Raw genomic sequence first — 27,255 nt, forward strand, 5'->3', positions numbered from 1 at the left:
TTATTGGCTGCTATCTGCTCAGTGATATGGCACTCTACGCATGCACTCACACACTGGGGCTCACCGAGACTCCATGCATGCTCCAGCAGAGCTCCTTGAGACTCCGTTTAAGAGGGTGAAGGGCTTTGGAGATTGAGAACTGCTGATCTAGCACATTTACACCCTCATCCCTTGGGCATGCTTTGGTTCAAACCAGGTGCTGCCCAGCTCCTATTGGATTTCCCCCAGGACGGAGTCAGCTTCAAAGCTTCTCCGCAGCCTTTTGGCACCAGCAGTCTAGGTCAATTTAGGTTGAAGTGGAGCCTGTCACTTTCATACAGCTTCAGTTTGTTCCAAAATGTTCCTCAACACCTAAGAAATCCAAACCCCTTCTCCTGACACCACCATTTCATCCATGAATTGATACCTCTCCACTCTGCCTGTCAAGTCCCTACGCATGGAATGCATAATATTTCTGACAATGCAACCCTGGAGGTCCTGTCCTGTCTAAGTTCAGCATCCTATCCAGCAAGCTCAATTTGACTCCCAGGACTACATTTCCCAGCATGAACCATGGCAGCCTGCTGCCTCCACCCCAGCACTGTCTACTGACCCATCTTGATTATGAGCAACACCAGCAACCTTTGCACCAGGCAGGCAAGTCACCAGAAGTCCTCACACCCATCACAAACCCACCTGTGTTCCTAATCACCCATTCCCGGGTTCAGTCCCCCCCCCCCAAGCTGACAGTGCTACAAATGCTAAAATGTGAGCCGTTTCCAGGAAGGTGCCATGTCAGAGTGACTCCTCTCCACAGTGCAAAGCAATCAGCGCATACACAGAGCAACCCCAGGCCCCACAAGAAGATGGACCTCAGCCCAGTGGGAAAAGCAGGCTGAGCCCTCACTGCTCTCCAAACCTTTTCCAGGCTCTTGTGCTGGTGAGAAGGAGGACAAGGGCCCCAATGCAACAACATTTAGTAAGTGACACCATGGAGGAGAAGTTCTCACCTTCTAGGAAAAGCCACATGTGCTCTGGGTGTGCTTCTCTGGTCACCGCGCAGAGCTGCCTGTGGTCCGTAACTACCTCTTGCAAAGGGAAGCTGCAAAGCTTTGATGGGAGAGGAAAACTGTCAACAATTCTGTGCAACCAAAAGAGGCCAAACACTGTGTTTGTTTCCACGGGGGGGGGGGGGGGTGACACCTCTCTGAGAAGCGGATGTCGGTGCTAGAGAGAAAAACTACTGTGTTATGCAACAAATGAAGTGGATCGAAGAGGGGTGGGACTCTGCATTTCTTTGAAACCCACACAGTTACGGGTATTCACATGGCTTCAGCGGTAGATCCAGGGGCAGGACAAAAAGGAAGTCTTGTTTGGGAGCGGGACAGTGTGTAGAAATTTTGGCTGCCCGTGGAAGTCACGTTTCAGAGGCCATCCAGTGTCGTCATCTTCCTGGCCCAAACTTCACCCTGTTAGGATCAGGAGAGGAGAATTCTCTGGCAGAGAAAAATGTGCAAATAACCACTGGCAAGTGCAGGAGGCTTGCAAGGGGGTCCCTGAAAATCGCAAGCTCTGAAGCGCACAGTAAAGAACATTAAAAATATTAATGCGTCACAGGACCTGTACTACAGCTTGGGGGAGAATGGGGAGAGAATCTTCCTCCCCAAGATTAATACACACACTGACACCCTTGCCCAAAGCGCTTGATTCTTCAGTCCTTACAAAGGGTTGGCATTCTGAAGTGACTGTACCACAGGGTATTGAAGTGACTGTACCACAAGGACTTAAGAAGTACAAGCTCTACTCTCTCTCTCTCTCTCTCTCTCTCTCTCTCTCTCTCTCTCTCTCTTTTCATACAAGCCAAGCCAAGGAGTGCTGATCTTGCCAGTTGTAGTAATGGCAGGAAGGCACTTGCCCTCTTAATCTCCCTGGACAGCAACATGAATATGGAACGCACACTATCCTATGCTACAAAACCACAGGAGGGGATAGGGAGGCTTCCATGGCGAATCGCATGTCTTCTAAAGCAGAGAGGGTCTGCTTATAATGCAAGTACAGCTGCTTGTAAGTCGAGGTTAACTCAGTGAAACAGGAAGTGGTTGAAATGAGCAGTATTTTTACCAAATGAACTTGCATGTCTCCAAGAGCAGAGGGCAGAAGGTTTGTGGAACTTGGTAAGAATGCTATGGGGTTCCCTATCAGTAGCAATCATGTCTCTTTATCTTTTTTTTTTTTTACATATTACTTATTTTTCCTTGTTAGGCTCAGGCTGTGACAGGAAACAGAGCAGGCAGGTAACGAGAGCAGCACCTAGTGGTTAGCACTCTGCGTGCCCCTCTGTGCTCTTTGCTTTCCAGTTTTACTGGGTCCACAGCTGAACTGGGGATGAGGGTAGGGACAATTGATCCACCGCAACCATCCCAAAGCAGAGAGACCAGGCACAGGGGAGTTGAATGGGGAAAAACCACCCCTCCCAGAACAGCACAGAACCCTGCAGTCCTTTATAATCAAATGACAGTGAGTGTCACTGGATAGCCCATGAATATGGACTAGGCAGACAGGAAGTCAAAACATAACCAGTTTATTAAGATGCAGAAGAAAAGACCACTGGTGGCCAGGCTTTCAACTTTAGGGCTCCTGGCTTCTGTTGTTTGCCAACACTGTGCACGAAAGTATTCGCGCTGCAGAGGTCATATACAAAAATAACATTTTAAAGGATTATTTTACACAATCATCTATCAAATCTAACGAAAAGGCTTCTGGTTTCATCTGCATATTCACTTTTAGAATTAACTGTACATGCTAATGGATCTGGGTTCGGTATTTTTTTTTTTTTTTGCCTTACTACAGGTCCACCACATATGATAAAAGGAACTTTTACACTTCCAACTTCTATTTGACATATTATCCTATATTTTTGCTAATCTACATGGAGTCCTATATTCTTCATGGGTCACTTGAGCAGAAATAAAGAGAGGCAGGAGGAGCAAACCATGGCAGGGAGTCAAGAAAAGGTTTTGTGAAGAGCAGAGATTCCTCAGCCCCGTGTGCAGGAGAGGACAACATCCCCATTCACGTAGTCCACATGTGCTGGAGGGAGCCAATGGACACTGCTACAGCTAGTTATACTTCATTTTGCTGAAAGAAAACAGGAGAAGCTGATTTCAACAGAGCATCAAATCAATTCACACCTGTGTGTGCAGTGTCAGGGTTTCCAGAATAAGGCCTTCCGGCATTATCCATTGACCTGTGACTTCTAGCCTGCATCCAGAATAGCAGCTGAGCTTCCGAACCAGAGTGAATAGAGTGCGTTCTCTCAGGGCCTAGGAGAGGGGGGTAAAGGGGGAATTTGTACCCGGGCCCAGGATCAAGAGGGGGGCCCTGGTGCCAAAGGAGGGGGATTGCAAAAGTCCCTCACGACGAAGAGTTCAAGCTTTTGGCAGTAGTTCGTACAATTAAATATGAAATATTAGTTACCCTACCAGCATGCTTTGCAAACACAATATGATTTACAATTATAATATTTATATGCACTGCTTGTACTCAGTGCCATTTTATTTGTTGTCTATGTGATGAGGTATAAAGAATCTCCTTAAATTAACACCATATGTCTTGACCAATGAGTGAAACGTGTTAAATTGGCTTACCTGTTATGTTGATTTATATTATTATAAATAATAATAATAATAATAATAATAATAATAATAATAATTATTATTATTATTATTATTATTATTATTATTATTATTATTATTATTAATAATAATAATATATAATATAATAATAATTAATTATATATTATTTAATATATTATATATTATATATAATATATATAATTAATATATATTAATATATATATTAATATATATATAATATATATATTAATATATATTATTATATAATATATATAATTAATATATATATTAATATTATTAATATAATATATTAATGATATTAATGATAATAATAATAATAATAATAATAATAATAATAATAATAATAATAATAATAATAATAATAATAAACTTTATTTATACCCCGCCCTTCTCCCCAAAGGGACCCAGGGCGGCTTACAACATGTTAAAAACAGATTAAAACATAATTTAACAAATAGATAAAAACGTATTAAACACATTGACAGATATCATAAAAAAACAGTAGTCAGATAAAAAGTCAGGTAAAAGGAGCATAAAGCAGCATCAGGCCTGTAAAAAATACTAAAAGATGTAGAAAAGATGTTAAGAAGGCCAAGAACTCAATGGCTTGTTTAAACAGAAGAGTCTTCAGGCCTTGCTGAAAAGTCTCAAGAGAGGGAGCCATTCTTAAGTCAAAGGGAAGGGAGTTCCATATTGTTGGTGCCACTACTGAGAAGGCCCTGTTTCTTGCCGCCACCCCACTTACCTCCTTAGGCGGCGGCACTTGTAAAAAGACCTTCTCTGATGACCTGAGAGGACGAGCCGGATTGTACGGGAGTAGGCGATATCTAAGATACCCTGGCCCAGAGCAGTATAGGGCTTTAAAGGTCAAAACCAGCACCTTGAATTGGGCCCGGAAACGAATGGGCAGCCAATGTAGCCCCTGGAGAAGCGGGCTGACAGAGTCAAACTGCCTACCTCCAGTGACCACACGGGCCGCCGCATTCTGCACTAATTGCAGTTTCCGAACCGTCTTCAGGGGCAGCCCCACATAAAGCGCGTTACAATATTACATGTCAGACATTTTCAGATTAAGCACAGGAAGACAATATGTAATTTTTTTTTTGGGGGGGGTGATATTGCACAGGGTCATGGGGAAAAAGTGGGAAGGAGGTTCAACAAGAAAACACACACTGACTTTGGCTCCTGATTAGAGATGGAAACGGAAAGACAACAGCAAAGGCACACTCATGTTGTGGGGGGAGACAAGCCACATCAGAAAACCACACCTCCTCACAGAGGAAACAACTGTGCAATTATTCACCTGCTTCAGACTACCAGAGAATGTGAACCGTGTCATGTAAACGCCTCTTAAAAATGCACATGAAACGTGAGCAGCCATTCCAGAGTAAACCTCTTGTCTGGAAGAGCCTGGTGTGCTGAAAAAGCATTTGATCCAAAATCACCACTGACGGTTCATGCACGGGTTACAGGGCCCCAGCATGAAAAATTACCAAGGGATCTGTTTCCACTATCACTGCTCTCAATAAAACTTTGTGTACTTATGTGCCTTTGCAAGAAGAATCGCTCATTTGTGGTCTACTGACTCTCCGTCTTCCTGCATCAGAGGGAGTCCAGCAGGGTATTTAGACCTTTCATTCCGGATATGAAATTTTCTACTTAGTCACTCCTTGAAAACGTTAAACTCACCCAGTTGTTAAGATCCAAAGCAGGTGAACACAGAGCACAATCCCAGGCTGGTCTACTCAGAAGTAAGTCTTACTGCCTTCAGTGGTACTTGCTCTCAGGAAAGTGTGCATAGAATTGCAGCCATGGTAAAGTAAGGTATTTGCTAGATTAGATGAACTCGGAGCTCCAGATGTGACTGGGTAAGAGGTACAAAGAGACAGAGACACAGCACTCACCTTAGAAATTGCATGCACAGGTGGGCTGTAAGGGGGTGGATCCTGAAACATAGAGAAATGTATGCCCAGAGTTGAGAACCAGAATCAGAAATAAAAAATGCTGCATAGATTATCCATACCATTACCTGCCCTGTATTTTTTTTTCTTCCTAAATTCGGGTGGTGCAAATGGTGAGTGGGTGTGCCCTGGTGGATGTGGAGTCAGCAACTGACCCCTAACCCACCTGAGTGGCCATTTCCAGGGCTGTGGAACAAACACCTGGCCTGATCTCCACACCAGGCAGTTGAAGCAGCCCATGCCAGTTGAAACAGTGAAGCCATATTTAATAATAATAATAATAATAATAATAATAATAATAATAATTAATATACTGCCTTTCTTGGTCTTTATTCAAGACTTTATTCAAGGCGGTTTACATAGGCAGGCTTATTAAATCCCTGTAGGGATTTTTACAATTGAAAGAAGGTTCTATCTTACAAGAACAACAACATTCAGATGTTTCTGTCTGATCTGGTTTCACATTCTGGCCTCCATCCTCCCACGCTCAGAGCAGATGGAATAACTCGGCTCAGCTTGTCAGCTGCTTCAAGGTTGCACGGTGCCGGTGGCCTCGAACTGGCGACCTGCGGATGTTATCTTCAGGCAAACGGAGGCTCTACCCTCTAGACCAGACCTCCTACCCATATTTGCTTTTTGGCATCCAGCCCCCTGCTCCTTTCAGGCTGTCACGATGAGGCAGGGGACACCACAGAGGAAGAGCCCATGGAACTGTAGTCTTAACACTGATTTTCTTTCTTCACTCTCTTTTTATTCCAGATGGAAGCCAACTGGAATGGCTAACACACTACTAGAATGGATTGGGCACCTCTAGAGTGGGGCAATTGGATAAACATTCACAAATAAATACATAAATTGCTGACAGGAGAGATGCCTGGAATCCAAAACACAGAAATGTGCTCCTGGAGATCAGAACTGATGTTAAGAGGTGGATCAGGTGATCCTCTGGACCACCTCCAGTTTGGCTCTTGTTGAGTGACTCATTAATGAGGCCTGGAAAGGCAGTTGCATTAGGTAGTAGACGGGGGGGGCACTCTTCTTCATTAGTCCACTTACCTCCCTTGTTCCTCCTCCCCTCCAACCACTCTTTGGAACAGAAAAGCAAGAGGGGACAGAACAGAAGTGGAAGGGTCGAGGAGAGAAGAGCAGTGGGCTAGATTGTATTGGCAACAGTATTAAACCACCAGTTAGCTTCAACATGAGATTGCCATGTGCTCTCATTTGATCTGCCGTTGTCTCTCCTTCATGCATGATATGCAAGCACCAATTAAAACTGGAAAGTTCAAAAGGTTGTAACTCACCTGTGCTGAGGAAAAGCTGATTTCCTCAATAGAGATATCCCCTTTAAACTCCACTTTCTTGACAGTATGGTAGGGAACACGGTGAACATATCTCAGGAAGCGCTCCCCATTGATAGAGACCTATAGAAGGAACAGAGGAAACATTCCTTTGGGGGGGGGCTTGACAACCCCCTATGTGTCCACCAATAAGTGACAGATTCCCTATGCAGTGTTTCTCAAACTATGGGTCAGGACCCACCAGCTGGGTCGCGAGCCAACTTCAGGTGGGTCCCCATTCATTTCAATATTTTATTTTTAATATATTAGACTTTATGCTACCATGGTATGTGGCTGCACTTGGGGAAATGTTACAAAACTGTACTTTTATCAAGCTACTATGTATATTCTTTTAATACAAGCCCTCAAGGGAGGGCACCAGGATGAGGTCTCTTGTTATCTGGTGTGCTCCCTGGGGTATTTGGTGGGCCGCTGTGAGATACAGGAAGCTGGACTAGATGGGCCTATGGCCTGATCCAGTGGGGCTGTTCTTATGTTCTTAACAGTGATAGTAAATGGGACTTACTCCTGGTAAGTGTGAGTTGGATTGCAACCTAGGATTGTTAAAAATTTTCCTTTTTGGTGATGTCACTTCCGGTCATGACATCTCTTCTGGCGGGTCCTGACAGATTCTCATTCTAATAACGGGTCCCAGTGCTAAATGCATGAGAACCACTGCTCTATTGCAGTGATTTTCAACCACTGTGCTGCAAATGGTCCACAGGTGTGCCGCAGAGGGTCATTTATTAGTAGAGCCATTGGGGGATGTGAGCCCCTGGCCAGCAGTGTGGCATGCTTCGTTCATTGTCCAAAAATGAATTATATGCCTTGACAATTTTAGCACCTTGTCAGTGTGCCGTGAGATGAAAAAGGTGCTGCACCATGGGAAAGTCAAATCAAGTTGAAATGCCACCATTCTCATCAATGCAAAGAAAGGAATCCAAGGCCCCGTGGGGAGTCTGTTGCTTTTCCTCAAGGGACTGTCAGTGAATGAGAAAGGGGAACAGACAGGAAGAATGACGTTGACTTTTATTCTAGACTTTTCTAGTTGGAGGTGTTGCAGTTGATGCAAACATTCAATGCCCACACTTTGTTCCCCCATTCTTGATAAGTGGGAGGAGTGAGCTGAGAATTGAATTGCCCAGATAATTTTAGGCCCTAAAGACAGGCAGAAAAATAGCTCTGTGAGAAATACAAAGACCGATCTGAGAGCAGCGCTGTGACAACACACTATAAGACACGTGGCCACAGATCCTCCCATTTCTGCAACCACGTAAACTGGCAATCATATTCAGAAAGGGGGATCTTGTAACAACCACAAAGATTGAAAAGCTCTGCTAGGAGCTAGGCTAAGCAGGAGCTCTGGTGTCAGAACAAGTTACTAACAGCCAAGTTTCTGAAACACAGAGCATTTCCACCGTAAAAGGATCTACCAGTTTGGCCACATTGCTTTCAACATACGATGCTCTAATTTCCAGGTCAGTGCATTGAGATCCTACACCAGTGATCCTGACACATGGCATGGTTGCACTTTGTGCAATTAGCAAGCAAAATGTGGGGCATCAGATTTGTACCATGGACCTGACTCCAGAGCCTTCCCAACACTGCACATATGGCAGTGATCTGAGTAAAGAGGAGTATGGGTCCTCCTCTGCTTCCTACCACTTCCCCACCCCGTCACTCTGGCATGTTCTAGAGTAGGGTTGTCCAAACTATTTGGTAGGAGGGCCACATCATCTCTCTGACACTGTGTCGGGGGCCAGGAAAAAAAGAGTTTACATTTCAGATTTGAATATATTTACATATATTTACATAAATGAATATATTAGAGATGGAACTTACATGAATGAATGAAGGTCTTGCAATAGCTCAAGGCCTATAAAAGGCTTTGCACAAAGCAAGGCCGGCCTTTCCTTCGCTGCCTCTGCTGAGCCTCGCAGCTCATGCAAGAGATCAAACAGTTGCCCCCATGCTGATAGCAGTTGCGTTAAGCCAGCACGGGCTCCAGCAAGTCTCCGGAGGACCAGAGGCTCATTGGAGACTGGGGCTCCTCATGGGCTGGATTGGGGGTCCCCAAGGGCTGCAAATGGCCCCCAGGTCGGGGTTTGGGCACTGCTGTCCTAGAGCAGCAGCAGTAGCCTATGCAAAGGTCCTGAATCCCAAGGACCCCTCCTCTATTCCCTTGTTGACTGTTGTAAAGATAAGGCTAACCTCTTCCACAGCAACATCAAAAGCATCTTGAACAGCAATAGTCAAGGTCCCTCAGAACATGAGGAGCTTGTCTAATAAACCACAGTGACCCCTGGACCCTGGGGAAGCCCTTACCTCATAATACTCAGTCTTGACAGTGATGGTCATCTTAAAAGATTCACCCTGTTGGAAAGGAATTCCAGAGGTCCGCTCCTGTGACCCCCACATGTATTTAAAGAACGTGTTGCATACGATTATTGCTGGCTGTTCATTATATCGTGCGCTGAACTGAAAGGGAATGCTCTTGTCCAAGCCTGCCAGATCGATGGAAAATCTGAAATGTGAAGGAGTTTAGAGGTGAAGCTGGGTGTCCATACCAGTGGGGCAGAAATGCATGAGAGATCTAGTGATACCCTGGAAAAGGCTGATTTAGACCAGTGTGTTTGGAGAGTGATAACTCATTTATCAGAGAAGAAATGTTATGTACAACACCTTTGACAAATCAATGTTAACTCTTATCTTAAACTCCAGTATCAGAAACTACCTAAGGGCCCAATCCTATCCAGTTCTCCATGTCTGGTGCAGCCGTGCCAATGGGGCGTGCACTGCATCCTGTGGTGGGGAGGCAGTCACCGTGACCTCCTCAAGGTATGGGAGCATTTGTTTCCTTACCTCAGGGTTGCATTTCGGTTAAGAACATAAGAAGAGCCCTGCTGGATCAGGCCAAGGGCCCATCTAGTCCAGCTTCCTGTATCTCACAGTGACCCACCAAATGCCCCAGGGGTTGCACCGGTGCTGGAAAGTTGGATAGGATTGGGCCCTAAACCATTCATTACTTTAGCCAGAAAAGGAGAAGAAGCTTGACTGAAGGGCAGAAATTGGGCAGAGCAGATACAGGTGGATGAAAGGTGAAAAGGAGAGCATGAGTAGGGCATACCTTGTTGCACAGGGAGGAACACAGGCACTGATCGAAATAATCGTCCCCACCTTCAAAAGTTCAATGTCTTTGGAATCAACAAGGCTCTGAGGAATGAACAAGCCAAGAATTACAGTCAGTATTTGGTGACCCTACCCCAAACTATGTCATCATTCCCAGCTCCCAAATTAAGAGTCAGGATCCTAAGCAATCTGGGCTCAAAGCCCTGGGAATGGGAGTACCCTGAACAGAAACCAGACCCGGGACTGGAGGAGAGAAGAGGAGGGACTGGGGAGACAAAGGGACCACTCTTTGGCTGCGTTAACCTGAAGGATGGTCAACACATTCCCTTCCCACAGATGGTGGTTTGAATGGCAGGTGAACATCCATCTGCTGTTTTCCTTCTGCATAAGCTCTGCCTGCTTTTCCTGACCTTGGGAACAGAAGCTTGCCTGATAAAACTTTGCATGGAATGGGGAAGGGGTCCCAGCTCTGTACCCACTTCTGAACATCCCCGCTTTGCATACGTGTTTTGGGAACCTCTTTGCTATTTCTGAGGCGCCGACACTGTGCCAAGCAATCTACAGAACGATCTGAGAACGAAGACACTAGAATTTCCCTCTGCCTGTCCCCTGCATTGCCCCAAGAAAGGGGGACCACCCCCCTCCACACTCACCTTTCCTGCACCCATGAAGGAGCCTCCTGGGATCCAGCACTGAGTCCTTCACTTTCTGGGTCCTCCAAATGAGGGCAAAGGGCTATGAACGAGCAAAGATGATTAGCAGTTATAAATCTGTAACGCAATAAATCATTTGACACAGAAAGTGAAAGCACTGCCTTCACATTGAACGCAGCCGTTACAGGAACTCAGGTTGCTGCTGTTTTGCATTGGGTAGCAGTTTTCCGGTACTGAGCAGAGGGGTTGGATTAAATGGTTTCAAGGTGCCCTCCAAGGCCAACAATTCTCCATTTCTCAGTTTCTCTGCCAGCATTTCCATTCACCTGCCACAATATCCCACACTGTGCAAAACCCAGGGGCCCAACATGGTGATTCAGACGAAGAGACATGGGGGAGGAAAAAAGGCCTATTGGCAAAACAGTGGCAACCAAAGGGCTTTTGGCTGCAGATAATGCCTGAAGGAGGATGGCTTCTAGAGAAAGCCATCTCTGTCTCTTTAAAAGGCAGTGAACGAACATGTGTGTCTCCAAAAGCAGAAGGCAGGAGGTTTGTGGAACTTGGTGACAACACAATGGGGTGCTACTGTCAGGCAATCTTTTCTTTCTTTACTTCTTTTACTCTTCCTTCTGTTAGGGTGTGTTCATTCAGAAAAGACAGCCAGCAACTGACCAAGGAGAGCAACACCTAGTGGTTAGTGCTCAGCTCACCAAATTATCCTCCTCATTTGAGGGAAGTCCACCTATTGTAAGTCAAGGGTTTTTGTGTCAGATTTGCCTGGTACTCTTCCCCCAACATGCATGACCAAACGGATCACAGTATGGTCACTCTTCCTCAATGGCTTAGTAACAATCACATCCCTAACCAGGTCCTGAGTATCACACAATATTAAATCTAGAGTCACCTGTCATCTGGTGGGCTCCATGACTAGCTGCTCTAAGGCACAGTCATTTAGGCCCAAATCCTAACCAACTTTCCAGCACTGGCATAGCTGTGCCAATGGGGCATGTGCTGCATCCTGCAGTTGGGGAGCAGTCTTGAAGGCCTCCTCAAGGTAAGGCAATGTTTGTTCCCTTGCCTTGAAGTTGCATTGCCCTTATGTTGGTGCTGGAAAGTGGGTTAGGATTGTGCCCATACTGTGTCAAGAAATCTTGTCTCTTTCATGACCAGAGCATGAATTGACCCAGCCAATATGAGGATAATTAAAGTCCCCCATTAATAAAACCCTATCCTTCTTTGATGTCCCCCTGATTTGTTTCCTCATTTTGAGGTCCCCTTCAGGTTTTTGGTCTGGAGGACAATAACATGCCCCTAGTATTACATCACTCCTCGAGCCTGGTAATTTAACCCACAGCAATTCTATGGCAGAGTTGGACCCACCTTGAATCTTTGCTGGATTCTACTCCTTTCACCTTGACAGCCACCCCTCCTCCAACACGTTTTCTTGTACGGCACTGCCTTCTTCCCTCCTGCCCGAGCGATGGCATATAAGAAAGTGAAAGAAGGAGGACTAAGGGTTTGGGCCCGGGGACCTTTGTTCTTGGCGACCTTTGTCTCCTATAACTTTGGCAACTGGACAAAATGGAGGCAGAGGCTGCAGGAAGGGGGGGAGCCTTTGCATCTGTATGGGCCCGATTCAGAGACACTTGGGGAAAAAACGACCTGGGGACAGAAATGGTGGGCGAAAGAAGAGATGGGATACGTACTCACTCAGGCAATAAAACGATCTTTGCCAGAGTACATGAGAGAGGCGGTGACTCTGATGAAGGAGATGGGGCTCTCGGCCAAGCTGTATAAAACCAGCGGGCTGGAAGGGAAACAACTCAAGACGTGTATGAAACGATGGTACAGGAGTTTATAAGGAGGCCTCACCAAGAGAAACAGCAAAATAAGACGCACCTTTCTGCGTACCTCTTGCAGGAGAAGGTGGCGCACAGTGCCTTTAGCGAGAAGAGAATTCCCTTTAGTTTATGGGAATTAAGGTGGAGGGGTTTCCATCAGGTCCTCAGGGTGGAAGCGGCAAACCCATGGTTGCAAGAAGATCAGAAGAGGTGCAAGAGGCCGACCTGTTCAGGGTCAGGACCCTCTAGATTGGAAGGCGCCCCACCGCTGATAGAAACGGTAGCCCATTTCGTCCAAGAGTGTATGCCGGCGAAGGAGTTGTGGAAGGCCGTAGCGAGGGCCTTTAAGTGGCCCGAACTGGCCCAACAGGCCTGGGAGACTATTGTCTCTGGGAAGGAGCTGGCAGGCGGTATGAGGGGACCCAAGAGGATGAGTAATGCGGGACAATGGAGGGGAGGAGACGATAGGTGGGAGGTGCCATGGTCTACGGTAAGACTGATAAATCTATATGTCCTTTTTGCGCTGGGCATCCAAAGGGGCAAAAAAATAAAGGCAAAAAAGTCCACCAACACGCAGGGATGGGTCCGCTTTGTGGTCTCCAGAGTATATGGTGTTGAGGCTTACGAAAGGGTGAGAACTGGTAGGGACTGATGGATAAAATGGTGGGAGTGGTTAGATGGGGTGAATCCACCTATAAGGTGATGTCTTTGTGTTCTAGTTAAACAGTTGATGTAATGTGACTGTAGTTGAAAATGTAAAATGTGATTTCTTTCCTTTGGATTATTTATTGTAGTATGAAGTTTATTTAGAAACTTTCTAAATAAAAATCTATATTCCCCCCCCCCCCAAAAAAAATCTATATTTCCCTTCCTGTCCCTCCAGTAGAGTTTATAGCCTGGGATTGCAGTATCCCACTGGTTCTCCACATTCCACCAGGTTTCCATTATGGCCACTCTTCCCTAGCTACCAAACATTTCAGTTCTCCCATCTTTGCTCAGAGACTTTGGGCATTTGCATAAAGCACCTGTATATGGGGTCCCCCCAAAAGGGCTGCTTATTTGCATCTTTATTCCCACAGCCTCTCATTTTGCTGGACTGACTGTCACGTCCCATCATGCTTCCAGTCCCAATTCCGATTCTGTCATTTTCTTCTTGTTCTCTAACCTCCCCATCCTCAACCCCTAGGGGTGAGGAATTCCAAACCAGACACCACTCAGCTCCTATCAACTTCCTCCCAGATGTCAGTTCCAAAGCTGCTCTGTCACCTTTTTAATGTTACGCAGGAACAGTCTGGTTCTGTTTTGGTTCAAGTGAAGCCTGTCCCTCTTGTAGTGGCCCAAAATGTTCCCCAGTGCCTACAAATCTAAACCCTCCTCCCAACTCCACCATCTCATCCATGCATGGAGACCCCTGAGTTCTGCCTGCCTAGCTGGTCCTGCTTATGGAACACACAGCACTTCTGAGAACACTACCTTCAGGTTCCTGGCTTTCAGCTTCCTAACTAAGAGCCTAAATTTGGCCTCCAGGACCTGCACCATAACCACTACCTCCTCCCCAGCACGCTCTACCAGCCTGTCTAGATGAGTTGTGATGTTCACAATCTTCACACCAGGCAGGCAAGTCACCATGCAGTCGTCACATCCATGACAGGCCTCCCCCCCCTCATATTCCTGACAATCGAATCACCCACAACAAGAAGCTCCCAACCCCTCCCCCACCAAGGGGTATCCTTAATGCAACTGCATACAGGCCCATCCCACAAAGAAGAGTTCCCCCCCTTGGAATCGTTTCCCTCTTCTCCAGAATGACGTCCTCCAGCCCTGAGACTTCCTAAGCCAACAGCTGAGGATCTGCCCACCTGAGGATGGAATGACATCTGCACATCCCTGGAAGTCTCCCCATGGTCCCTCTCTGCCTACCTCTGCTTCTTCAGGTCTGCAAGCAAGGCTTCAACAAAGCAGACCTATTCCCTGAGTCCCTGGAGCTCCTTGCACCACGGTGTTTTAGAGTAGACCTATATTAGGCTTGGGCTGTAATTCTCTTCAGAGTCTGCTCCCTGTCCAACACCTGCCTTGCTGCCCTTTGTTTGGGGGGGGGGGGATACCTATTTAATTATATTTATTTCCCCACCAAACTACTGTGCCCTAGTTACTGGTCCTCCACAGTCCCCTCCTTAAATAAGTAGAGTTAAGATTAGACCAATGAAAAAGTACACTTACCTTCTCCTTCTACCTTCTCCTCACACAGCTGCTTGAGGGCCCAATCCTAAGCTTTACACACCAGTTCACCGCCGGCACCCGCTGTCGCGAATATGCCACAAGGCACATTTGTGAATCCTAGCACAGTGCTCCGCCGGTTGGCTGGCACTGAGCTAGCGCCGGCGGAGCACCAGAGCTCTGTTGTTCAGTGGTTGCGTAGACCGTGGAACAGCAGTGAAGTAGGTGAGGGCATGGGAGAAGGTGGAGAAGAGGTGTTCCGGGGTGGGGGGAGGTGTAGGGAGGGCAGGGAGTAGGCTTGCAGGGAGGAGGGAGCGGGGTAAAAGGTAGGCGGGCTCAAAGCTCCACCTGATCCAGAGCCTCTGTGTCAGGCTGGCTGCCCGACATGGAGGCTCTTACTTCTACGCTGACCCTTGGGTTGCTATAGTAGCCCCAATGCAGAGCTACTCAGTTTACCCAGGGGAAGGGGAAGGAAGTCCCCTTCTCCCAAGGAGACAGCGGCAGCTGCCTGGCGAGGATGCAGCGGCAGCCATTTTCGGCTGGGCAGCTCAGGATCGGGCTGTAACTTGCTTACCTTGGCACTTAGTCCCAATGAGGCACTTGGTCTTAGGAAGCGCTTGATGCTCATGGCACACCACTCCACATTTTTCCAGTTGTGAAAAACCAAGCTCTGTGAGACTTACTGCAAGCCTGAGGAGCATCTTGGGTTTACAAGATGTGTTTTCCCTACTCTGTTATGTGTCTTGAAGTGGGTTTTATCAGACTCAAAGTGCTGACTTGGCTGAGATCAGTAAAATTTTGGCTTGCAACCTTTTTCAGCTCTGCCCCTTCTGGGTTAATATACCAGATTCTGACTGATCCAGTACTGCCTGTGGAGGTTGCGGATATACTCACTAAGCTTAAATCGATAGGACTAGACACAGCGAGCTTAGGTATGATTGGTTTAAATGAAGCCTATAGGACTTTTAAGGAAAGATTGCTTGATATTGAGCATCAAGAGCTATTCTGTGCAGCTAACACCACATGTTCCCCCCTCAATCTGCACATCCCAGTCAGTTTCGGGAAGCCGGCTTATTTTTTTAATGACTTGCAGTGCCCGCAGGCTTGTAGAGCATTCTCCTTTGCAAGATGTAATGCATTTCGTTTAGCTCTGCTAGCTGGCAGGTTTAGTGGTCTTTCCCACTCAGAGAGAAGATGTCCCTGTGACCGAAATTGTGTGGAGATACTTCAGAACACGTTTTTTTACTGCCTGCTTCATGACATCTTTCGTAAGAACTATCTGGTTCCACTGCTGAATAAAATGCAGAGTTGGGAGGATTCTATTAAGCTACAGGCTCTATATTGGAAGCCGACTCTCTAGACAAGGTTGCTAATTTTGTGTCTGGGGTATTGGCGGGAATGAATTCTGGATCTTCTGTTACTTTATGGTGAATGAGGGGGATAAGGAATGATTATGATTGTTTTACTTTATTGTTCTTTTTGTTTGTTTGTTTGTCTATGTTTCTTTTTAAATCACATTTCCTTTATATATGCCAATAAAGATCTTATGTATGTACGTATGTACATATGTATGTATGTACAGGTAGACCACAGCTGTGATACAAGGACATCTGCAAGAGGGATCTGAAGGCCTTAGGAGTGGACCTCAACAGGTGGGAAACCCTGGCCTCTGAGCAGCCCGCTTGGAGGCAGGCTGTGCAGCATGGCCTTTCCCAGTTTGAAGAGACACTTGGCCAACAGACTGAGGCAAAGAGGCAAAGAAGGAAGGCCCATAGCCAGGGAGACAGACCAGGGACAGACTGCACTTGCTCCCGGTGTGGAAGGGATTGTCACTCCCGAATCGGCCTTTTCAGCCACACTAGACGCTGTTCCAGAACTACCTTTCAGAGCGCAATACCAGAGTCTTTCGAGACTGAAGGCTGCCAACTACTATGTATGTATGTTTTGCAACAACCTAGATCAGCTGAGGGGCTGCAGCTCTTCTCAAAATGGGACTTGGATCTACTTAGGTAGCCCTGTGAGACACTGCCTCAACCTTTCCATCCGTAATATAGGAAAATATGGTTCCTGAAAATTGGGACAATATTAAGCTGCCCTGTAAAGCTGTGATGACGACAAAATGAATTACATCATGTTCTTTTCTTCTGGATCCAGGGTTACCATTGTGTTGGTGTAACTGTCTTCCTGCACTGAGGAGGGGGTTAGGTTGGATTAAATGACCGCCAAGTTGCCTTCCAATGCCAAAATTGCCACCTGTGAAGCTTGCAGTCTGGCCTGGAGTGAAAACAGCAAGCAAAACAAAATTGATCCCTTTCACGTGTCTAGGTAGAAACACGGTCCTTTTTGCTAGCTGTTCACATTGTCCCGGGAAACCTGGCCTTTGCACTTACTGGAGAGCAAGCAGACATGCTTTCTACAAACCAGCATTTACTTCCAACAGCAGACCTGGCAAAATACACCCAAGGACCCATGTGTTTGATCTTAAGAAGCCTAAGCTTGATGATGTCATGGGGTTACCTGGTTGATGAGTGGAACGCACCTGACCACTTCATCCCACCCCTTACCTAGATAGGTGGGTTTGGCTGCCCAATTGGACGGAGGCCACATGCCAGTTTCAGTAGGAGGCTTGGCTAGGAGCTCTTATCTCCTGGGGAAGCCCAGAAGAGTGAGGGACCGGTATACACTCAGCAGTGTGGCTGTTTGGGAAGGACAGAGGCTACTGCAGGAGGGTGTCCCAATGTCCAAAACTTAGGAAACAGAGGCAATCAGTGGTGGTGATGGGGGAAAGGACATTTATTTATTACAGGTTACAAGGGCACAAGGGCACAACTCCACTTGCTGGTCATGCTTTATAATGATTGCCATTTACTTGAGCTCAGATCAAGGAGAGACAGGGTGCAGAGTTCGCATAACACTATGAAGTGCATGACAACACAACAACAGGGGGTAGGAAGCAGACAAATAAGTATTAAAATCTTATAGTAATAATAATAATTAAACATCATTTGAGAGTATCAGGATCATGCACAGCGTACAATTAAATGACTCAGGCGTCAATTGTATGCACACTTCCCTGGAAGTAAGTTCCTTTCAAATAAGTGGGACTTACATCTGAATAGACCTTCCTATGATTGCACTGTGATTGTTCCTTGATCAGGTGGCAACAATTTGAGCAGAGAGAGGCATGAGGAGCAAAATATGGTGGAGAGTAAAGGATGTGTAAAGGACTCATCTGCCCCACACACAAAAGGACAACATTCCCAGCTAATTAGTCCATCTGGGTTGGAGGGATCCAATGGACACTGCTATTCCTTGCTATGCTTCAGATTGCCGACCTACATGTACTGGAAGAAAACAGGAGAAACTCGTTTCCACAGAGCATCAGATCAATTTCACACACAAGCACACTGTATGGGGGCTTCTAAACTAGGGTCTTAATGGCTGGCAACCTTCAGTCTTGATATACAAAGGTATAAGCCTACAGCACCTGGTATTCCCAGGTGGTCTCTCATCCAAGTACTAACCAGGCCTGACCCTGCTTAGCTTCTAAGATCGGGCATGTGCAGGGTAACAGTTAATAATAATAATAATAATAATAATAATAATAATAATAATAATAATAATAATAATAATAATAATAATGGTTGGCAACCTTCAGTCTCGAAAAACTATGGTACAAGCCTAAAGCACCCGGTATTCCCAGGTGGTCTCCCATCCAAGTACTAACCAGGCCTGACCCTGCTTAGCTTCCAAGATCAGGCATGTGCAGGGTAACAGTTGCTATAAACAACAACAACAACTAGGTATTTATATACCGCCTTTCTGGTCATCGGATTACTCCTCTGACTTTATTCAAGGCGGTTTACAGACAGGCTGTTTCTAAATCCCTCAAGGGAATTTTTACAATCATAGAAGGTTCTCTCTTTCAAGAACCAACAACATTTCAGATGGATCTTCCTGGTCTGATCTCACTTCTGGCCTCCAATTGCCTCCCACGCAGGCTGATAAGCAGTGCCTCCATCTCTCACATGAAGGGCAGCCAAGATGCTTCTTTGCTCACAGCAAAGAGCAGGTGGAATCAGTGGCATAGCTAAGGAGGTGCAGGGGGTAGCGGTTGCACTGGGCATCATAATTTAGGGGGGGCAACAAGCTGAGCTTGACACTAGTGACCAAAATTGTGAAAATCTTGGTATATATGATTAATACCATCATGTTATTTATCATTGGAAAGGTAATTTAATGTAGAATGCAATTAAATAAACCTCATTGGAATATCTGTATTCCAATTGTCTCGAACCTATCTGTATTGTCTCGAACCTATCAGGTGCACACTTTTTATTTATTTACTTAATTAATTTGATTTTGTCTGGGGTGGGGGCTACAAATTTTCTTTGACCCCAGATAGAAGATAGATGCTTTTCACTTTTGAAAAAGCCCAGATGTGACATCACTTCCGGTAGTGACATCACTTCCGGGGCAACATTCTGAGCTTGGCACCAGGCTACATGATCATTAGCTACGCCACTGGGCGGAATAACTCAGCTCGGCTTGTCAGCTGCTTCAAGGTCTCACAGTTCAGGGAGCTGTTGGTGGCCTCGAACTGGCGACCTTCAGATGTTATCTTTGGGCTCACGGAGGCTCTACCCTCTAGACCAGACCTCCTGCCTTCCAGTGCTATTCACTGCCATTTGCATTCTAGCCTACATCCAGAATGGCAACTGAGCTTCTTCAGCACAGTGAGCAGAGTGCATTTACTCAGGGCTGTTCTGCATGTCGCATCCGCACAAGTGGGCATCACACCATTGATGGGCAATACTGAATTCTCTGTGTAGCCTGCTGAATAAATTCACTTGGTGAAATGAACAGGGCTGGCTTCCCACACCATGATCTCCCCTTCTCTGTTTGGACAAGGGAGCCATTTCAGTGCTTGCCATGGGCGCCATTTTCCCTAGATATGCCACTACTGTCCTTTCTTGTCTTTCCAAATGCAGGAAGTTCTAAGGGTTGGGTGGGTTGTAGTGTCAGCAACCAACCCCAGCCCAGCTGAGTGGCCATTTCCAGGGCTGTGGAACAAACAGCTGGCCTCCCCACCCCACACCTCTAGCAGCCAGTTGAAGCAGCCCATGCCAGAGGAGACAACAGTGAAGCCATATTTACTTTTTGGCCATTAGCCCCCTGCTCTTTTCAGGCTGCCATGGCGAGGCAGGAGAGACCACAATGGAGGACCCAATGGAACTGCAGTCTTCACATTGGTTTTCTTTTTTCACTCTATTTTTATTCCAGATGGAAGCCAATTGGAATGACTGACAGCCCAATCCTATCCACACTTTCCTGAGGGTAAGCCCCATTGACTCTAATGGGACTTACTTCTGAGTAGACATGCATAGGATTGGGCTGCAACATGCCACTGGAATGGACTGGGCACCTCCAGAGCGGGGAGATGGGATCAACATCAACAAATTAAAACAAAACAAATGCTGACTGAAGAGGTGCATGGAATCTGAAACATGGAAATGTACACCTGGAGACCAGAATTTATATTAATTGGTATGCCAGGAGACCCTGCATGAAAAGCAACATCAATTAAAGCTGGAAAGTTCAAATGGGAGGCAAAAGATGCAGCTCACCTTGTTTGAGAGGTAGCTGACTTCCTTAGCAGTGATATCCCCTCTAATCCACAGTTTTTGAGCACGGAAGGGAAGGCGGTGTTCATAGTCCAGGAAGTGCCTCCCATTGACAGAGACCTAGAGAAGGAAGGGAAAGTGCTCTTAAGGAAGGTGGCATCCATTTGGGGGCTTGACAACACCCTACGGTGTCCACCAGTAAGTCACAGCTGTCAGAGATATCTGGTGTTTTAAAAGGCAACATGTTTTTTTTAAGAGCTAATAACCTGCTTCAGACCAGCAGTTCCAAAGCTATCTTCTGACAGCCTTTGTGGAAAGAAAAATTCTTCCTCATCAACACAAAGAAAGACACCCAAATGTCCAGGGAGCCTGTTGTTTGTCCTCCAGGGACTGTCAATGAATGCAAAAGGGAAATGGACAATAAAAACGTTGATTTTTATTCCAGACTTCCTAGTTGGAGGTGTTGAGGGTGATGTATACTTTCAATTCCCACATGTCGCTCCTCCATTCCTGATAAGTGGGAGCAATATGTGGTTGAGCATTTATTTGCCCAGATAATTTGAGGTACTAAAGACAGGCAGGAAAAATATATCTGTGTAAAGTGCAGAAAAAGTGCAAGACCAAAGCAACTAACAGCAAATAGGAGTATGGTTTGTCCTTTGCTCCCTACCAGATTCCTCCCCCCCACTTACATAACTACCCCACTTACATAACCCCCCACTACTGCCAATCCTGGAGGTAGAGGAAGTGTTAGTAGCAGTCCCAGCAACTTTGCAGGAGAAAGAGGGCAGGTTTTCTTGTCCTCTCCCCTTCCCTGCCCCATCATAAGGCACATTCCAGAGTAGCATAGAAGCTCCATAATCTCCAAAGAGAAGGGAAGGCCCCAAGTGGGAAGGCCCTAAATCCCAAGGACCCCTACTCTATTCCCTTGCTGACTGCCCTAAAGATAAGGCCATCCTCTTCTACAGCAAGAACAAAGGCAAACACTCTTGAACAGCAACAGTCAAGGCCCCTTACGGGAGGACATGGGGAGCTTGTCTGATAAACCACAGTGACCCCTGGACCCTGGAGAACCCCTTACCTCATAATATCCAGTCCTGATGGTGATGGTCATCTCAAAAAATTCACCCCGTTGGAAAGGAATTCTGCAAGTCCGCTCCTCTGTCCCCCACACAGGTGCATAATTTGTATTGCATATGACCACTGGTGGGTCTTCATCAAATTGTGTGCTGAAGTGAAAGGGAATGGTCTTGTCCAAACACGCCAGAGCGACGGAAAAACTGAAATGTGAAGGGGTTTGGAGGTGAAGCTAGGTGTCCATAGGGGTGGGGCAGAAATGCATGAGAGATCTAATGATGCCCTGGGAAAGACTGATTTAGCCCAAGGCGTTTGGAGACTGATAATTCTTTTTTCAGAGAATAAACTTACAACGTACAACATCTGACAAATCAATGCTAACTCTTATCTTAAACTCCAATATCAGAAGCTGCTTAACTAAACCAAAGTTACTTGTTACTTGAGCCACAAAAGCAGAAGGAGCTTGAACGAGGGACAGAAATTGGGCAGTGCAGATACAAAAGCGGACAAAAGGTAAAAAGGTAGGGCGTACCTCTTTGCACGAGCGAGAACCCGGGCTTTGATCCAAATAGTCTCCCCCTCCTCCAAAAGTTCAATGTCATTGGACTCAGTTATGCTCTGAGGAATTAACAAGCCAAGATTTGCAGTCAAGATTTGGTGGTCCTACCCAGTCACGTGACTAGGGTTTCTGTCACCCGGTGTGGGAGGCTAGCATGTCACCCCCTTGATGGACCTCTTCCCATGCAATGGGTGGGGCAATGGGGGGGTGGTGAGTGTGGTGGTTCACCATTTCCCTGCCCGTACTGATTTTTTTGACTATAGCCTTTGATGGAACAAAGCAGTTCAACATGGTTTGTTTCAGAGTGTTCTGCATGAAACACATTGAATGATATATGATGGTATTATTTTAAAAAACTTTGATTTTAAACGTTTTGCACATGCCTGATCTCGTCTGATCTCGCAAGCTAAGCAGGGTCAGGCCTGATTAGTACTTGGATGGGAGACCGCCTGGGAATACCGGGTGCTGTAGGCTTCTACCATAGTCTTTCGAGACTGAAGGTGGCCAACCATTCGGCCAGTAGTAGTGTCACCCCCTAGCAATGCCACTGGTCCTACCTCAACCTATGTCATCATTCCCAGCCCCCAAATTACAAATCAGGATCTTATTTAGAAAATAAGCACTTTGGGCCTAAAAGCCCTGGGAATGGGAATGCCGGGGGAGGGACTGGGGCGGGCGAGAGGCAGGACTTGGTGGAGCAAAGCTCCACCAGATCCTGAACCTCCATCTCAGGCCGTCCACCTGACATGGAGGCTCTGAATTCTATGCCAACTCTCAGGTCATCGTAGAATTGAGTACCCCCATTGTGGGGCTATCCACTTTACCTGGGGGAAGGGAACAAAAGTCCCCTTCTTCCGAGGAGGCGGCAGCGACTGCCTGGGGCGTGCTGGATGCAGTGGCAGCCATTTTTGGCGCTGCTGCAACCCCGCATGCCGGGCAGCTCAGGTTTGAGCCGCCCGTCACTAGAATTGCCCTCTGTCTGTCCCTTGTATTGCCCCAAGAAAGGTCCCCCCCTCCACACTCACCTTTGACCGAGCCATTATAGAATCTCCTGGAACACAGCAATGAATCCTTCACTTCCTGGGTACTCCAGATGTGAGTGAAAAAGACTGATCTGGGAAATTCAATTTAATTTTCTCAGAAAGGGATGGGACAGAATGCTATCCATTAGGTCCAAAATTCTCAACAGAAAAGGCATGAATTACATAGCAACTTGGAGGTCCTGCTTGAGTGAACTGACTGGTTCTCTCATAATAATAAATAATAATAATAATAAACTTTATTTGTATCCTGCCCTTCTCCCTGAAAGGGACCCACCTGCCTGGACTCACCTCTCATCATCATCATCATCATCATCATCATCATCATCATAACAACAACAACAGGTATTTATATACCGCCTTTCTTGGTCTTTATTCAAGACTTTATTCAAGGCGGTTTACATAGGCAGGCTTATTTTAAATCCCTTATTAAATAGGGATTTTTACAATTGAAAGAAGGTTCTTTCTTTTAAGAACCACTACATTCAGGTGTTTCATTCCGATCTGGCTTCACATTCTGGCCTCCATCCTCCCACGCTCAGAGCAGATGGAATAGCTCGGCTTCAGCTTGTCAGCTGCTTCAAGGTTGCACGGTGCCGGTGGCCTCAAACTGGCAACCTTGTGGATGTTATCTTCAGGCAGACGGAGGCTCTACCCTCTAGACCAGACCTCCTGACCAGACCTCATCTCACCTGCCTGGACTCTTCTATATTCTCATGCATGGTTTGTCTCTTTCTGCATGCCCCACTTGCATGAATGATCACCCTGTCACTGGTTTGGGGCTCTGGGGAGACCATTGCATTCCAGAGCATCTCTATATGCATTTCTATAGCGTCTGCAGGGAAATATTAATTTAGCAGATTAGCCAAACGAGGGATAGGAGAGCCAGAATCACATTCTAAAAGCACTGTGACCAAAACACATTGCACTTCATGAAAGCAAGGCAAAGCAAAGTGGGGTTTGTTCCCAGGTGAGCATGTATATGATCGCATGCCTTCACCGGGGAACAAAATGACTGCTGAGTTGGCAGCCACAGAGGTCCTGTTCAAGACTGTTCACTGCCTTTCTGATCCTGTCCTGGTGTCCCATCCCAGGAGAATTCAAGCTTCCCTGCCATACCTCCCTCATTAAATCAGTGCCAATTGCGACTCTCACCAGTGTTGGCAGAAAAGATTGCTAATACTGCAGCCCTTGCCTCCAGTCCTAGCAGCAAAGGGCACTATTGAGTGACCCTCACATTACAGAGGACGCGCATGGAAGAGGGTGAGGAATGGAACGCAGTGACATAAGCGACATCACACAGGAGAATTTCTTACCTTCTAGGAAAGCAGTGCGTAACATGGATGTTCTCAGGGACTGGAGACACTGTCACCTGTTGTCCTTAACCTTGTCACTGAAGGCTTTCTGCAAAAGAAAAAATGCAAAACATAGAGCGGGGCGGGGGGGGGAATCAGGCAGATGAATGAAAAAGGCTAAATACCCAGATCTCATGGAAAGCTCTGTTGGCTGAGCTGACGGGTAGGCAGGGAGAACACTGCGAAGTGGATGGGTGAGACAGGCAATTCGTGATGAACAGCTCAGGTGACAGCTCACCTCTTCCGGCTTATGAGTAAATATTATTAGCAGGCATAAAACTATTATGCAATAAATCATATGGCACCGAAAGTGAAAGTAAAGCTGCTTTCCCCTGAAACTCAGCAACTACAAGAACTTTTGTTGGTGCTGTTTTGTATTCGTCGGCAGGCCAAACAGGGCGAAGGGCAGCCTTGCCGTGCAGCTCAAACTTGACTAGTTGCATAAAACCAAACATTGGGATAATCGCCAAGCGACCAGCCATTCAGCATGGATCTGATATTGAACAGTTGGCAACCTTCAGTCTCGAAAGACTCTGGTATCGCGCTCTGAAAGGTGGTGACAGTCCCTTCCACACCGGGGGCAAGTGCAGTCTGTCCCTGGTCTGTCTCCCTGGCTATGGGCCTTCCTTCTTTGCCTCTTTGCCTCAGTCTGTTGGCCAAGTGTCTCTTCAAACTGGAAAAGGCCATGCTGCACAGCCTGCCTCCAAGCGGGCCGCTCAGAGGCCAGGGTTTCCCACCTGTTGAGGTCCACTCCTAAGGCCTTCAGATCCCTCTTGCAGATGTCCTTGTATCGCAGCTGTGGTCTACCTGTAGGGCGCTTTCCTTGCACGAGTTCTCCATAGAGGAGATCCTTTGGGATCTGGCCATCATCCATTCTCACAACATGACCGAGCCAACGCAGGCGTCTCTGTTTCAGCAGTGCATACATGCTAGGGATTCCAGCTCGTTCCAGGACTATGTTGTTTGGAACTTTGTCCTGCCAGGTGTTGCCGAGGATGCGTCGGAGGCAGCGCATGTGGAAAGCGTTCAGTTTCCTCTCTGATATTGATATTGATCTGATATTGTCATGGGTCATATTGTCATCGTCATGATATTATCCCCTTGGCTGAAAGGGGACCTGTCAAGGAGAATTCACTGCTACTGAGAAATCCTGTTTTGCAAACAGCTGGTTCAGCGCAACAGGCTGAGATTCACCCCCCAGATTAGGAGCTCCAGGGAGCACAACAAGGACACCTAATTTGAATTAAGTTATCGTGTGTAAGAGTTGTGAATATTCACCTCTGCGATTTGGTCTGATTTCTCCCCTCCTTCAGGTGCTCAAAAAGTCATCACCACATAGCAGTAAACTCCACAATTCCCACACTACTGAGAGAATGTGCTGGTGTTGTATTTTTCCTGTTCTGAGCAGGGGGTTGGATTAGATGACCTCTAAGGAGGCTTCCAGGGCCAACATTCTCCAATTCTCCGTTTCCTTGCTAGCGTTCCTTTTCACCTGCATGGAGAATGGCACAATCCCCTTTGCAAAGCTCTGCACGTAGCCCTTTTTGGTAAGATCGAAGGAAGGTGTAAAAAGGGGCAGGTCCAGAGCCAGTTTGCCTCACTCTTGCCCTTTGCTCATGTCCCTTCTGACCTGGGGAGGTGCCACGGGCTGGCACCCCAGAGCTAAGACTTCCAGCCATGCGTGCCACTTGACATCTGTTCCATGGGCTTGGCAATAAAAGATAAGTATTTAGTGCAAGTCAATCTAATCAGACAGTTTGATTGTTTTCATATTGTTTGCTATCTGATAACAATTTGTTGTTGGCAACCTTCACTCTCAAAAGACTCTGGTATCGCGCTCTGAATGGTGGTTCTGGAACAGCATCTAGTGTGGCTGAAAAGGCCAATTCGGGAGTGACAATCCCTTCCACACTGGGAGCAAGTGCAGTCTGTCCCTGGTCTGTCTCCCTGGCTGTGGGCCTTCCTTCTTTGCCTCTTTGCCTCAGACTGTTGGCCAAGTGTCTCTTCAAACTGGGAAAGGCCATGCTGCACAGCCTGCCTCCAAGCGGGCCACTCAGAGGCCAGGGTTTCCCACCTGTTGAGGTCCACTCCTAAGGCCTTCAGATCCCTCTTGCAGATGTCCTTGTATCGCAGCTGTGGTCTACCTGTAGGGTGCTTTCCTTGCACAAGTTCGCCATAGAGGAGATCCTTTGGGATCCGGCCATCATCCATTCTCACGACATGACCGAGCCAACGCAGGCGTCTCTGTTTCAGCATTGCATACATGCTAGGGATTCCAGCTCATTCCAGGACTGTGTTGTTTGGAACTTTGTCCTGCCAGGTGATGCCGAGGACAAAATATTCCAATTTGCCAGGTGATCACCTGGCAGGACAAAGTTCCAAACAACACAGTCCTGGAACGAGCTGCAATCCCTAGCATGTATGCACTGCTGATAACAATATGAACATGTTATTCATATTGTTTGTATTATCTTTAAATAAATGTTTTTAAGTAATTCTGTGTCTTGTGAAATGAATTGGGAAAACTGAATACACTTCGTCATGCTAATCGGAGGCTTCCAGCCATGTTTGCAACTCAACGTCTACTCCATGAGCTCAGTGATCAGAGATGAGTATTAGTGCAAGTCAACCTAATCAGTTTTATTATTTTCACATTGTGAGTTATTCCATACTTACAGATGATCTTATCTTTAATAAAGGTTAACGATGTTAAACGTTAAAGATGTATGTCCCTTATGGAGAAGACCAAGAGCTCGCAGGCCCTCAGCTGATCTAGTCTCCCAGAGCTTAGTTTTTCAGGACTAGGAAAGCATGGAGTGGTGTGTCT

At 46.5% G+C, this 27,255-nt stretch overlaps 2 protein-coding genes across 2 annotated transcripts in view; both read right to left on the bottom strand.

Moving 5' to 3' along the window:
- Positions 1 to 23,073, bottom strand: part of LOC136661085 (32 kDa beta-galactoside-binding lectin-like) — a 43,682-nt gene extending 20,609 nt beyond the window's left edge. Inside the window, exons 1-5 of the mRNA XM_066638105.1 lie at positions 23,059 to 23,073; positions 22,007 to 22,092; positions 21,479 to 21,677; positions 20,401 to 20,517; positions 12,615 to 12,655 (exon numbers count right to left, since the gene is read on the bottom strand). Coding sequence (XP_066494202.1) covers positions 12,615 to 12,655; positions 20,401 to 20,517; positions 21,479 to 21,677; positions 22,007 to 22,092; positions 23,059 to 23,073 — 458 coding nt within the window. The remainder of the gene's footprint in view (positions 1 to 12,614; positions 12,656 to 20,400; positions 20,518 to 21,478; positions 21,678 to 22,006; positions 22,093 to 23,058) is intronic.
- Positions 2,613 to 10,829, bottom strand: LOC136661550 (galectin-9C-like). The gene is made up of 6 exons (XM_066638840.1): positions 10,716 to 10,829; positions 10,061 to 10,146; positions 9,259 to 9,457; positions 6,898 to 7,017; positions 5,540 to 5,581; positions 2,613 to 3,117 (listed from the first exon to the last, which is right to left on the bottom strand). Exons 1-6 carry the CDS (start codon positions 10,728 to 10,730, stop codon positions 3,103 to 3,105), a joined length of 477 nt encoding a protein of 158 aa, XP_066494937.1. The 5' UTR covers positions 10,731 to 10,829; the 3' UTR covers positions 2,613 to 3,102.
- Positions 23,074 to 27,255: the final 4,182 nt, after the last annotated feature.

Source organism: Tiliqua scincoides, chromosome 10 (genome assembly GCF_035046505.1).
Source record: "Tiliqua scincoides isolate rTilSci1 chromosome 10, rTilSci1.hap2, whole genome shotgun sequence".
NCBI classification, from domain to species: domain Eukaryota; kingdom Metazoa; phylum Chordata; class Lepidosauria; order Squamata; family Scincidae; genus Tiliqua; species Tiliqua scincoides.